This window comes from Mobula birostris, chromosome 4, assembly GCF_030028105.1.
Source record: "Mobula birostris isolate sMobBir1 chromosome 4, sMobBir1.hap1, whole genome shotgun sequence".
Lineage (NCBI taxonomy): Eukaryota > Metazoa > Chordata > Chondrichthyes > Myliobatiformes > Myliobatidae > Mobula > Mobula birostris.
Genome location: NC_092373.1, coordinates 95279310 through 95294363, shown reverse-complemented (window position 1 = coordinate 95294363; position 15054 = coordinate 95279310). Strand labels below are relative to the sequence as shown.

General features: G+C 40.7%; 1 protein-coding gene across 1 annotated transcript in view; it reads right to left on the bottom strand.

Annotated features, from left to right (window-relative positions):
* The window catches only part of atg4b (autophagy related 4B, cysteine peptidase), a 72194-nt gene that overhangs the window by 41155 nt on the left and 15985 nt on the right, over positions 1-15054 (bottom strand). The window contains exon 2 of the mRNA XM_072255810.1: positions 7377-7478. Coding sequence (XP_072111911.1) covers positions 7377-7478 — 102 coding nt within the window. The remainder of the gene's footprint in view (positions 1-7376; positions 7479-15054) is intronic.

Genomic DNA, 15054 nt, shown 5'->3' with positions numbered 1-15054 from the left:
CAGAAATTCTAGAGCATCAGGGGGCTGAACTGGGTGCGGCTGCTATTACTATGGAGAAGGTCCTTGGCAGCTGAAAAGTCTGAAGATAGATAAGTCACCGGGACCAGATGACTACAGTCCAGGGTTCTGAAAGAGGTAGCTGGAGCATTAGTAATGATCTTTCAATAATCACTAGATTCTGGAACTGTTCTGGAGGACTGGAAAAGAACAAATGTAATTCCACACTTTTAAAAAGGGAGGGAGGCGAAAGAATAGAAATTATAGGCAGGTTAACCGGATTAGTATTTGTGTGTTTGGCAAGGTGTTAAGAGTCCAACTGGAGACACGGGACAAAAAAGGCCAAAGGTTTCCTTAAGGGGAAATCTTGCCTGACAAATCTGTTGGAATTCTTTGAGGAAATAACTGGTGGGATAGACAAAGGACAGTCAGTGGATATTGTTTACTTGGATTTTCAGAAGGCTTTTAACAAATTGCTGCACGAGACTGCTAAACAAGAGCACATTGTATTACAGGAAAGATACTGGCATGAATAGAAGATTGGCTGACTGACAGGTGGTAAAGAAAGGGAATAAATGGGACACCTTCTGGTTTGCTGCCAGAACCCCTGTTCCACAGAGTTCAGTGTTGGGTCCACTACTTTTTACATTATATGTTAATGACCTGAATGACAAAATTGATGATAATAATAATAATAATAGTGAATTCTGGTTAACTGGGACAGCTACTTATTTTGGACAACTCTTAAAGGACAAAAACTAATTGAGAAAATAGCCAGGATTCCCTTTGTTTATTTGGGATACTGTGCCACTTAATTGGGACAGGAGACTGTTACTGAGCAGTTTCTAAACAGCGTCAATCGCGTGCTTGGAGCAAACAATTTTGAAATAGCATCGGTTGTGTGTGTTTGTGTTTAAAGCAGTGTTTTCTGTCACTAATATTTGGTGAGAAATGAGTAGTAAGACAAATTCAGAACTGTTTTGCTCACTGCAGCTTCAAACATTCATACTTGGAAATGTCAGAAATGGCCAGGAGTGAAGATGAAACAATTTCACTACCTCAACAAATTAGGAATTATGATGGATTTGAAGGTATCAACAATCATTTTGAATGTTACTTTTAGACCCCAACAGACACTGAGCTCTCAGCTGTGGCTCCAAGTAGCTGTTTGCATGGGACAGTGGGCACTCTCTGGTACACCACTTTGAAGGTGGGCTAAACCAAGTGAGGGTAGCTAGCAGGTCTCATACCCTGGTAAGAGGGGCACATCTGTCTTAGCATGCGGTCAGCTCAGATCCAATGGCCAGGAAGGCAATTCAGCAACAGTATGTGGAGAACGAAGGGTATGACGAGGGACAAAATAGATCACGATTATCTATTGCAACCAGGGAAGATCCCAGTTGTGATATCTACCACTGGATATGTACTTCCAAGGTCGAGAGACTGAAACTGCCCCAGTGCAACCTTTTCACTTTAAAGAACTTCCACAAGTTTCCTGTCTTCATCGGATACAACGTACAACCAGCAATAGTATCGGTAGTGTTCTAATTTGTTCTGTATTTCATTCAAATACAGAATTTGCTATTGGGCCAAAAACCATTTAACTGGAATCCCCTGTAATAACTTATTTATAGAGCATTTTTCATACTAACAATGTAGTTCAAAGTGCTTTAAAATGGGAAACATAAAAATAAAAGACAAAATGATGTTAGTTAAAAGCAAGGCTAAATAAATAGATTTTGAGTTGGCATTTAAAAGCGTCAACTGAGGCTGCATCCCTTACAGTTTTAGGTACTGAGTCCACATTTTAGGAGTGTAGTTCAAAAAAGCTGACTGGCAATTATCTTTCGAGGGGGATTGTTTAAATTTAAGGACCAGCAGAAGAAGACCTGAGAGTTTGAGCAATCCTGTCCCTGACTACTGAGAGCTTTAAAAACAAGTAAGAGAACTTTATAATCAATTCCAAAGATACAGGAAGCCAATGCAAAGTAGTTCAGATGGGAGTGCTATGCTCCCTCATCCTGGTTTTAGTTTTAATGACGTTCTGACTGAGTTGAAGATTGCCAATAGATTGTTTTGGAAGTTCAGTAAAAAGTGCATTGCAATAATCTATTCAATATAAAGGTGTGAATTAGTTTTTCAGCATTATAAGGAGACTGAAACTGATGTATCTTTGCAATTATTTCCTTTTTTTTGTAATTTATTTTTTATTGAATTTCATCATCAAACATTTCCATAAGATGTATTTCAGAAACTGTACGTATATTTCATATTTGTCACAAATCTCCACATAATATTTATCTGAGGTATACACTTATAGAAAGGAGAGGAAAGAAAGAACAATCGAAAGAAGAAAACTATGTACAGAGTAGGGAGTGATTTTTTTTTCAACATATTCATTGATTTGTGAGAATAAAATCAGGCCTATGAGGTGTTATGCAGTTAAACCATTTTTCCCAGTATGAATCAAATTGTTCCAACTTATGATTAACAGATGCTGTTACCTTCTCCATTTTGTAAATGTCCATTGTAATTTCCATCCATGTGTTTAAAGTTGGGCTCTCCTGTGATAACCATTTCCTGGTAAGGGTCTTTTTACAGCCACCAGTAGTACATCCATTAAATATTTATCTCTTTTCAACCATTCTTGAGGTATATACCCAAAATATATAGTCTTACTCTCTAAGGGTATTTCATATTTAAAGATGTCTTATAGGGAATTATGTATCCCACTCCAATAGTCTTTGATGACGGGGCATTCCCAGAAAATAATGGTTTGCATTTTGATTTCCACAATTTCTCCAGCAAACTGGGGCGGGGGAGGGGCTACTATCATAATGGGATTTCTGAGAGGGTGTAATAAAATATCTTATCAAGTTTTTCCAGCCAAACTCCCTCCATTTCTGTGAACTGGTACACTTCCATTGATACCTCCACATTATTTGCAATTATTTCTTAAATGTAGAAATACTGCTTTTGTCACCTTCTTTATGTGGGACTTAGCAAAGGGATCCAAGTTCTCAAGTTTATCAGGAAGTTTATCTCTTTTGGCTTTGGGACTAACTGAAGTATTTCAGTTTTATCTTCATTTAGCTTTGGGAAATTATTGCTCGTCCATTTGTTTATTGCAGCCATACCAGAAGTCAGAGAAGATAGGGGTATTATCATCATCAGGCTCAACTGAGATTTGCAATTGTGTGTCATTTGTTTAACTGAGGAGATCAAGTTTATGCTCTGTAACGATGTCTCCTAAGGGGAGTGTAGGGGACCAAGACAGCTTCCCTGAGCAAAAGCATCTTAGAAAATTGGTCCCCCAGACAGACAAATTTTTTTCTAGATATATTAAGTGCACTACTGGAGAGGACAATTAAGTTTATTTATATATTTATTGAGATGTGATATGGAATGGGCCCTTCCGGCCCTTCAAGCCGTGCCGCCCAGCAAACCCGATTTAATGCTAACCTAATCACGGGACAATTTACAATGACCAATTAACTTAACAACTGGAAACAACAGGAATACTGCAGATGCTGGAAATTCAAGCAACACACATCAAAGTTGCTGGTGAACGCAGCAGGCCAGGCAGCATCTCTAGGAAGAGGTACAGTCAACGTTTCAGGCCGAGACCCTTCGTCAGGACTAACTGAAGGAAGAGTTAGTAAGAGATTTGAAAGTGGGAGGGGGAGGGGGAGATCCAATATGATAGGAGAAGACAGGAGGGGGAGGGATGGAGCCAAGAGCTGGACAGGTGATTGGCAAAGGGGATATTAGAGGATCATGGGACAGGAGGTGATATACTGCGTCCGGTGCTCCCGATGTGGCCTTCTATATATTGGCGAGACCCGACGCAGACTGGGAGACCGCTTTGCTGAACACCTATGCCCTGTCCGCCAGAGAAAGCAGGATCTCCCAGTGGCCACACATTTTAATTCCACGTCCCATTTCCATTCTGACATGTCTATCCACGGCCTCCTCTACTGTAAAGATGAAGCCACACTCAGGTTGGAGGACAACACCTTATATTCCGTCTGGGTAGCCTCCAACCTGATGGCATGAACATCGATTTCTCTAACTTCTGCTAATGCCCAACCTCCCCCTCGTACCCCATCCGTTATTTATTTTTATACACACATTCTTTCTCTCACTCTTTTTCTCCCTCTGTCCCTCTGATTATACCCCTTGCCCATCCTCTGGGTCCCCCCCCCTTGTCTTTCTTCCTGGACCTCCTGTCCCATGATCCTCTCATATCCCCTTTACCAATCACCTGTCCAGCTCTTGGCTCCATCCCTTCCCCTCCTGTCTTCTCCTATCATTTTGGATCTCCCCCTCCCCCTCCAACTTTCAAATCCCTTACTAACTCTTCCTTCAGTTAGTCCTGACGAAGGGTCTCGGCCTGAAACGTCGACTACACCTCTTCCTAGAGATGCTGCCTGGCCTGCTGCGTTCACCAGCAACTTTGATGTGTGTAACTTAACAACTGGTATGTCTTTGGACTGTGGAAGGAAACTAAAGCATCTGGGGGAAACCCACGTGATCACAAGGAGAACGCACGAACTCCTTATAGAAAGCAGCAGGAATTAAACCCATGTCACTGGTACTATAAAATGTTGTACAGCTACACCATTTTTAAGGTGATCTAGGAGACGTTGTGGTCAATTGTATTGAAGGTAGCACTTAGATCTAGGAGACCTAGAACTGAGTTGGCATTAGTGCTGGACCTAAGGTCACTAACAGTTTTGGTACAGGCTGTGCTCATGCTGCGGCTTGCTCTAAATCCTGGATGAAACTTTTCTAGAATATTGTTCTCATTTAGAAAGTTGTTCAGTTGGTTGAAAATGACTATCTCAAGAATCTTGCCCCGGAAGAAAAGATTTGATATAGGTCTGTGGTTAGCTAGTACCTCACTATCAAGGTTTGGCTTTTAGGTGGGGGTTTGACAGCCAGTTTTGAAGAATTGTTGAAAAACTCCAGATTCAAAGGATGTGTTAATAATTTTTCTAGCAGAATTGAAAACACTATTAAGGGCTGGCTGGTGGTGCAATGACATCAGCGCCGGACTCTGGAACGGAGGTTCCCAGGTTCGAACCCAGTCGGATCCGCTCCTGATTATGCTTTCCATCCATGCCGGGTTCAGTGTCGAGATTGCAACTCGACCTCGTAAAATAATGGGAAAAATACTGCAAACACGAGGAAATTTGCAGATGCTGGAAATTCAAGCAACACACATCAAAGTTGCTGGTGAACGCAGCAGGCCAGGCAGCATCTCTAGGAAGAGGTACAGTCAACGTTTTGGTCCGGGACCCTTCATCCTGACCAAAACCCGAAACGTCGCCTGTACCTCTTCCTAGAGACGCTGCCTGGCCTGCTGCGTTCACCAGCAACTTTGATGTGTGTTGCTGGAAAAATACTGCGAAATGTCTGTGTGAGAAGTGGTGTGCCATACACCGTGTCTCTCTCTCTCTCTCGCTCCGCGCCTTGCAAAGGCATGAAAAAGACATCGTCCCGCCAACATCGCACATGCATGGATGCACGTACGCACCAAAAAAAACACTATTAAAAGAGTCCTTAAAAAGTATGGTAGGAATAGGGCAAGACACCAAGTAGGTGGTTTACTCTTTGTTACAATCTTATAGAGTTCTAAACTGGAAATACTTGTAAATTTTGACATGATTGCTGGCTTTTTACAAGGCTTGTTATAGAGGTTACCAGTATTTGTAGCTAATGAAAGTAATTTTGGTGTTAGAATATATTGCAAATTCCTCACATTTTGTGGCTGATGCTTGACTGAGGATATTGCAGGTTGGGGCGGGTCCAACAGTCGGTTTATAGTTGAGAATGATATTCTTGGATCACTGCTATTCTCTTATCTTGGAAAAAGGGGGTCATATTGCAGAGCATATAGCAGCATTAAAGGAGGCTAGTTTTGCCTTGAAAATATTACAGTAGATTTCTAGCCCAGTTTTCTGCCACTTTCTCTCAGCTACGTTCTTCTAGATGACTTCTTTGGGCCACTGTGTTTAATATATTCGTCAAATTATTGTTGAGAATCAACCATTTCATGAGGCTGCTAAACAAAATCAGGGCCCATGGTATTACATGAAGCATACTAGTATGGAAAGAAGATTGCTGACTAGCAGGACGCAAAGAGTGGGAATAAAGGGGGCCTTTTCTGGTTGACTGCCAGAACCCCTTTTCCGCAGAGTTCGCTGTTGGGTCCACTACTTCTTGCCTTGCATGTTAATGATCTGAGTGACAGAATAGATGGCTTTGTATCCAAGCTTGCGGATGATACAAAGATCGGTGAAGGAGAAGGTGTGTTGAAGAAGCAGTGAGTCTGCAGAAGGATTTGGACAGATTGAGAAAATGGCAGATGAAATATAGTATAGGGAGGTATATAATCATGCACTTTGACAGAAGGAATAAAGGCATACATTATTTACTAAAGGGGAGTGAATTCAGAAATCAGAGTTGCAAAGAGATTTGAGAGTCCGAGTGCAGGATTCTCTCAAGGTTAACTTGCACGTTGAACTGGTAGTGAGGAAGGCAAATGCAATGTTAGCATTCATTTCCAGAGGACTACAATATAAATGCAAGAATGTAACTGGTCAGACTGCATTTGCTTATTGTAAAGTATTCTGGGCCCTGTATGTAAGAAAGGATGTGCTGGAATTGGAGAAGGCCCAGAGCAGGCTTATGAGAATCATCCCAGGAATGAAAGGGTTAACGTATGAAGAGCGTTTGATAGTCCTAGGCCTGTGCTGACTGGAGTTTAGAAGAATGATGGAGGAATCTCATTGAAAACTATCAAATACTGAAAGGCCTAAAGTGAGTAGACATGGAGAATTTCTAAACAATGAAAATGTAGAATAATTGAGCAGGAACATCTGCAGATTAGCTGTTCTCAAAACTCAGTTGGCCGATCTGAGCTACTTAAATACTTGGAATAATGGAATAAAAATACTTGCTATAAAAATACAATGTAGTTAGGTACTGAGCAATACTTACCCGTCTAAATGCTTCCAAAAGGAAATGGAGTTTTATCAATACACACAAAATGATGGAGGAACTGTTTATGTTGGCTGTACTCTTTTCCATAGATGCTGTCTGGCCTGCCGAGTTCCTCCAGCATTTTGTGTGTGTTGCTTCAGATTTCCAGCATCTGCAGAATTGCGTGTTTGTAATGGAATTTATCATTTGGCTAGTATGGTTAGAATGCCATATTCCTCGCCCAGCATCTTCTTTAACTTCCAACAACAATCTCTAACGCTGTAGAGTTAGGCAGCAGTTGCCCTCCCAGCCCAATACTAAAAATGTACCAGCTGCTGGTAACTCTTCACCCAAGTTATAGTTGCAATCCATTTACCGAGTCTTTTTCCTACCTGTGAGTGCACTATACTTGGTTCCTAAAATCCAAACAGGCTCTTTTGTTTCCGGGAAGTCTTCAAAATCGCCAAACCTCAAGGTATCGTATGTTAGAGTAGCTGTAAAGAAATAAGACTGGTTACAGTATCAATTTAAAAAGGTCTGCAGAGAATGCTACATTTCCAGAATTTTCAATTTCCCTTGTTGTCAACCTTTCTTTCCTGAATGCACTATATTACAATACCAACTAATGACAATGCTTTGCCCATCTCTTATTATGTTGTTAGCTTGGTGGGGTATTAAAGCCAAAGCTGATGGACTTGCCAGGATGAAAAATGGATAAAGACGATCAGATTAAGACAGTATACAGGAGGAGGTAAACGACATCAGTGAGGAGGACAGCAGGATAAACTAATGCAAGTAGATCACAGGATACTATCATAGCGCTGTAGAAAAGTGAGGAATGAACAGGGGTTAAGAAACCAAATGCGAAGTGAAACACAAAAGCAGTTGGCTACAATCAGGGCTCTGCTGGAAGAAGCCATCATAAAGAAGAGGAGTTTGGGGGGAGAGGGAAACAGGACGCATGGAAATGCTTAACATACATTACAAGTGAAGGAGTGATGGGTGTAAGATAAGCTGGAAACATCAGGTAAGTAGTTTGAGTGTTGCTACCTTCATATTGTTTTTCTTCTTGTCAGGTATCATATGCACCATCACTCATGATCTGTCATTATAAGTGATGGATTGTTCGTGAAAGAACCACGGTAGACAAAAGAAATCAAAGATTTAGTCAAGAGGAAAGAGGCACACTAAGGTTAAGGAAGCAATATTCAGGCAGAACTCTTGAGTTATGAAGTAGCCAGGAAAGAGTTTAAGAGGGATCTAGGTGGGCTAGAAGGGGACACGAGAAGGCCTTAGCAAGTAGGATTAAGAAAAACCCCAAGGTGTACTATATATACGTGAAGAACAGAAGGATGACTAGAGTGAGGATAAAGCTGCTCAGGTATAGAGGAAACGTGTGCCTAGAGGCAAAGGAGGTAGAGGAGGTCCTTAATGAATACTTTGCTTCAGTGCTGATGAAGGAGAGGGACTTTGATAGATGTGAGGTCACCGTAGAACAGGCAAAAGTGCTGGAACATGTCAAGGTTAAGACAGAGGCAGTGTTGGAGCTTTTGAAAATCATTAGGATAAATAAGTCTCCAGGTGCTGGACAGGATATACACTGGGTTACCACAGGATATGAGCAAAGAGATTTCTGGGAAGTTGACAAAGATCTTTGCATCCTCCCTGCCCAATGGACTAGTATCAGAAAATTCGAGGATGGCAAATTTTGTTCATCTATCCAGGGAAGGTAATAGGGATAATCCTGGAATTATAGACCAAGAGAGACCAATGAGTCTTACATCAGTGGTAGGCACACTCATAAAGAGCATTTCTAGAGACAAGTATTTTGAGAAGCAAAGTCTTATTAAGAATAGTCAGCATGGCTTTATGAGTAGCAGGTCGTGCCTCATGAACCTGAGTTTTTTGAGAAGGTGACAGAGCAAAGTGATGAAGGTAGAGTGGTGCATGTGGTGTATACGGATCTTAGTAAGGCACTTGACAAGGTTTCCCATCTAGAAAGTCAAGAGGCATGGGATCCATGGAAACTTGACTGCATGGACTCAGAATTGGCTTGCCCACAGAAGGTGGAAGGTGGAAGCAGATGGAGTGTATTCTACTGGGAGGTCTGTGAGTATTGGTGTTCCATAAGGATCTGCTCTAGAATCCCTGCTCTTTGTGATCTTTACAGTGACTTGGATCAGGGGGTGGAGGGGTGGGTGAGTAACTTTGTAGATGCCACAAAGGTTAGTGGTGTTCTGGATAGTGTGGAAAGTTGTCATAGTTTACAATGGGATATAGAGAGGATGCAGAGCTGGGCTGTGAAATGGCAAATGCAGTTCAATCCCAAATGTGAAGTGATACACTTTGGAAAATCAAACTTATAGGTGGAGAAACAGGTTAATGGAAGGATTCTTAGCAGTGTGGAGGAACAGAAGGATGTTGAGGTCCAAATCAATCAATATCTCAAAGCTGCTGTGCAAGTTGATAGGGTAGTTAAGAAGGCTTATGGTGTTTTGACTTTCATTATTAGGAGGAATTAGTTCAAAGGACATCTTGCTGCTCTATAAAATTCTGGTTAGACCACCCTTGGAGTCTTGTGATCTTGTAATAGGAAGGATCTAGAAGCTTTAGAGAGGGTGCAGAGAATTACCAGGATGCTACCTGAATTAGAAAATATGCTGTATGAGGAAAGGTTGAATGAGTTAGGGCTTTTCTCTTTGGGGCAAAGGAGGATGTGAGGCATCTTGATAGAGGTGTACAACATTATAAAAAGGCATAGATAGAGTGGACAACCAAAACCTTTTTCCTAGAGTAGCAATGGCCAGAACCAGAGGATGTCTGTATAAAGTAAGTGGAGGAGAATTTGGGGGAGATGTCAAAGAAAGCTTTTTCCCCTACAGTACATGTCTGAAATGTACTGACAGGAGTGGTGACAGAGGCTTATACAATAGGGGTATTTAAGAGACTCTTAGATACACATGCAGATGTAAGAAAAATGGAGGGTTATGGGCTGTGTAGGAGGGACAGGTGAGATTGATTGTAGAGTAGGTTTACATAGGGTGGTACAACATCATGGGCTGAAGGACCTGACCGTGCTGTACTGTTCTATATAATCCAAATGTTGGTATTTAATTCTGCCACCCATACTCAAAACATAACAGAAATATATAATTAGAAAACAACTTAAGAATAAAATAGACTACAGACAGAAAACCAGAGAATGGATCAACTATAAAGAGATAGCTGAGAAGTAAAACACCATTGACGTATGCCATGAAATCTCATGTCATACATTATACATCAAGTGTTTGCAATCTCCCAATTATCATAAAAGTGGTTTTGGGCAGGGTGGTTATATTACTGGATTATCCACCACAGCAAATTGTGAAAAAATTGCCATTAACAAAATGTGCGAGGACTCGAAGGATGCTTTAATGGCATTCAAAGGGAACCTACGTGCATATCCAGGCCTTTCAAAAGGCAGCTTCAAGCTAATTTTAACTGACATCGAAGCAATTAGTGTTGGACAGTGAAACTACTTTTCCAGGGTAATACTCTTGTATATGTAGTTGGTGAAGCAATGTTCTAACTTGTAAAGAAATTGCAGGTCATAATTTGGCTGATAAGGGATAGATTGAATTAAGAGTTATCCGTTACTGTGTCACTAAACATCAGTGTATTTTATAGGCCCATGGCAATATTCAGAATGACATACTTTCTGAAGTTTCTATATTTCCATACAACATAAGGGAGGCCATTCTGCCCAGAGGAATCTATGCTGGTTCACAGAGCATTGCCCACTAATTTACCTAATGTCCACACTACCCCCCCCCCACGCCCAAACAACATAAAAGGAAACAACACAGAGCTGCAAACAGGGAAGGGGAGAAAAGCAATTTGCTGTAGCAGCAGGCTCAGAGGGAAAGTTGAAAAGCAGCCTCCCACTAAAATTAAAATACATGCACTGCAGCTTCTTTTAGGAGCTATGTATAAACAATCACATTTTCAGATAAGTTGAAGCCTTCAAACAAAAATGTTAAAATTTTGCTTAATCTATGCTCAATAAAGGACTTTGAATTTAAATTTAAAACCCTTCTTTATTTGTTATTTATTTATTTATGGAGATACAGAGTGGTGTAGACCCTTCTGCTCCTTCGAGCCTCACCTCACAGCAATCCCCCAATTTAATACTAGCCCAATTACCAGCCTGTTACTTTGTTATTTCCTCAAAAAGTTCCAACAGATTTGTCAGCAAGATTGCTCCTTTAAGTAACCATGTTGACTTTACATTATTTTATCATGTGCTTTCAGGTAACCTTATTTTTAATAATGGACAGTAACATCTTACCAACCACTGAAATCAGGCTATCCAACCTGCCTTTTGCACCCCTCCCTTCTTAAAGAGTGGTGTGACATTTGCAATTCTGCAGTCCCCTGGAACCAGTCCTGACTCAAAAGATTGAATACTACTAACGTCTCCCCAGTCTCTTCAGCTACAGGTCGACATTCACTAATCCGACTACCTGTAATCCGGTTCCTTTGATAATCCAGCACTGATTATGCTTAATGTGATCCTTCTGTAATTCGGCATTTTCACTGATCCGGCACTCCTCAGGTCCCAATGGTGCCTGATTAGTGAAGGTCAACCTGTACCTCTTTCAGAACCCCTGGGGTGTAGTCCATGCGTCTTCAGCTACTTAGGCATTAAAAGTTTAAAATTCTCTCCATAAACCTCTCTGCCTAATCCCACACTCTTCAAAGCCCTCTTTAAAATCTGTTTTTGGTCACTTGTACCAATTTCTCATGTACCTCAGAATCAAATTTAATCTGATAATGTTCTGGGAAATGGCCTCGTGCATTTTATTAATAAGTTGCTAATTATTCTTAGAAAATTGAATAGTGCAGCACATGAATAGACCCTTCTATGATGCCAGATTAAATTTATCCCATCTGTCTGCATATGGTCTACATCATATTCTGCCTGTTCAAGTGTCTGCCAAAATGCTTCATAAAACATTTCTCCCATACTTGCTTCCACCACCTGTCCTGGCAGTACTTTCTAGGCACATAACACACTCTGAAAAAAAAATTTGCCTTGTAAATCTCCTTTAAACATCCCCCTTCACAGTTTAAACCTATGTCCTCCAGTCTTTGACATTTCCACCCTGGGAAAAGGATACTGACTATTGACAGTGTTCTAAATCGTTCTGTATTTAATTTAAATACAGAATTTGTTACTCAGTTAAATGGCAGTTTGTCTTTTTTTATACCTTTGTAACTATTTCAATGGAACTTCAGCTAATTAGCGCAGCCGCTTAATTGGGCCAAATGCCCTCATCCCGATGTGTCCTAATTAACCAAAATCCACTGTACTTGTATCAGGTCGCTCCCTCAGCCCCTAAAACTCCAGAAAAACAAGTCTTCCAAGTTTATCCAACCGATTATAGCTAAAACTCTAATCCATGAAACATCCTGGTAAACTTTTCTGTATCCTCTCCAAAGTGTCACTGAGGATCCTCACCATCTAGGACATGCCCTCTTCTCGTTACTATAGTCATGGAGCAGATATAGGACCTTGAAGGCCTACACTCAATGATCCAGAAACCATTTCTTCCTTTCCACCATCAGATTTCTAAATGGTCCATGAACACTATTGCATGGTGTGGGGGCGGGGGGAGGGGTAATGTGGCAACCGGAACTACTCATAATACTCCAAATGTTGTCTGATTAAAACTTTAAGCAGCTGCAATGTGACTTGCCAACTTTTACACTCGAAGATAAACATGTTACATGCCTTCTTTACTTGTGTAGCTGTTTTTAGTGAGCTGTGAACTTACTTCCCAATATCTCTCCATTCACTAATGAAGCCAAAGGTTCTTCCTTTTGCATTTGATCTCCCAAACTTCAACACATCATACCTGACTTCATTAAACACAATCTGTAATTTTTTCCCTACCACATTTCCAAAGAATCATATCTTGCTGTATCCTTTTGATACCTGTCTTCATTATCTACAATTTTGCTAATGTTTTCTCATCTGCAAACATACTATTCAGAAAACTTAAATTTTTGTCCAAATTATTTACATATATCACAAACAACTGAGGTCCCAGCACTGATCTCTGTGGAACACCACTGGTCATGAGCCTCCAGTCACAATAAAACCTGTCTAATACTACTGTCTTCAATGGTCAAACCAATTTTGAGTCCAATCTACCAACTCATCATGGATTCCATTTATGTTGATTGGCATATTATAAGGAATCTTATTGAATGCTTTACTAAAGTCGATGTTCACAATATATATTGCCCTACTTTCATTAATTAACTTTGTCACTGCCTCAAAAAAACAGAGAACTTGACTTTTCCCACACAAAGCCATGCTGACTATTGCTAATAAGTCATGCTTTTCCAAACACATGTAAATTCTATCCCTAAGAATCTTCCCCAATTATTTCCTTACCTCTGATGCAAGGTTCATTGGCCTATAATTTGCTGGATTATCTCTACTGTTGTTATTAAGCAAAAGGAACAACACTGGCTATTATCAAGTCCTCTGGGACCTTGCTTATGGCGAAACAGCTTCCAGAAATCTCTGTCAAGCCACAGCAATTACTTCTTTTGCCTGTCTCAATAAGCAGGGGTAGATCCCATCAGGCCTTGGAAACTTAGTCATCTTAATGCTCTTCAAAAGGCCTACAACCCCTCCTCCTTGATATGAACATACCCTAGAAGAGCAACAGACCATTCCTCATTTCACTGTCCTCCAGGTGCCTCTTGTTGGTGAAAGCTGATACGAAGTACTCATTTAGTACCTCATGCATTTCCTCTGGCCCCAGACATAAATTCCCTCTGCCCTTTCCCTTGCTATCCATCTATTCTTAAATATATGCATAAAATGAGTTGTGCTTTTGTTAACCCTACTTGCAAAGGAAATTTTATGGTCTCTGCATTCCCTGCTTAAGTTCTTTCTTCTCTCTTTATATTCCTCTAGGGTCTTGTCTGATTCCTAAACCTAATAAACACTCTTTCTCTTTTTCATAAATTTACATCTCGTGACATACAACATATCCGAGTCCTACTATACTTGTCTTTCTTTCTCTGACCAACTGGCCTTTAAACAGCCAGATGTGGATTTACCCAATAATAACCACTCCCAATCTACTCTCCACAATTCCTGCTTTATATTAACTATCTGCTGGGGGCACTCAACAGGTCAAATATCTCCTTTGGGAGGAAAGGAAGTGTTGAAATAAGCTGAGCAATGGACCTTGATGGGCAACTTTTAGATTTATACATCTGAAACTGTGAACCTTGAAACCCTTGTTATAAATATAACACGTTACTGTGTCAGATTTTAATAGGATTTGTTCATAAACAAAAATTAAGAAGAGGCAAATGAATAATTTTTGAGCAAAGTTATTGATTTGAATAGCTTCACATTACAGGTGTCCCCTGCTTTTCGAACGTTCGCTTTACGAAACCTCACCGTTACGAAAGACCTACATTAGTACCCTGTTTTCGCTAACAGAAGGCGTTTTCACTGTTACGAAAAAAGCAGCGCAATAGAAGACAGCGCACACCCCCCGGGATTCAGAATTGCATTCTCGCCGGCATTGCTTAAACACGTGCCTGTGAGCAGCCGTTAGCAAGATGAGTTCTAAGGTATCGGAAAAGCCTGAAAGAGCTCATAAGGATGTTCCACTTAGCATAAAACTAGACATAATTAAGCGTTTTGATCGTGGTGAACGAAGTAAGGACTAAGTGAGTTTGGCTTGTGGAAGCTGACAAAGATGATGTTGAAGAGGTTTTGGCATCCCATGACCAAGAACTGATAGATGAAGAGCTGATACAATTGGAAGAGGAAAGGATAACAATTGAAACCGAATGAGTAATGATAAAGTATGACTTTAATTTTGAAAGGGTACGTCGGTTTAGGGGATATTTGCAAGATGGTTTGAGTGTTTACAAAGAACTGTGTGATAGAAAAATGCGCGAGGCTCAGCAGTCAAGCAAGCCTTCCACATCAGCCACAGCAGACTACGAACCTCGACCTTCGACATCGAGGCGGGCAGTCATAGGAGAAGA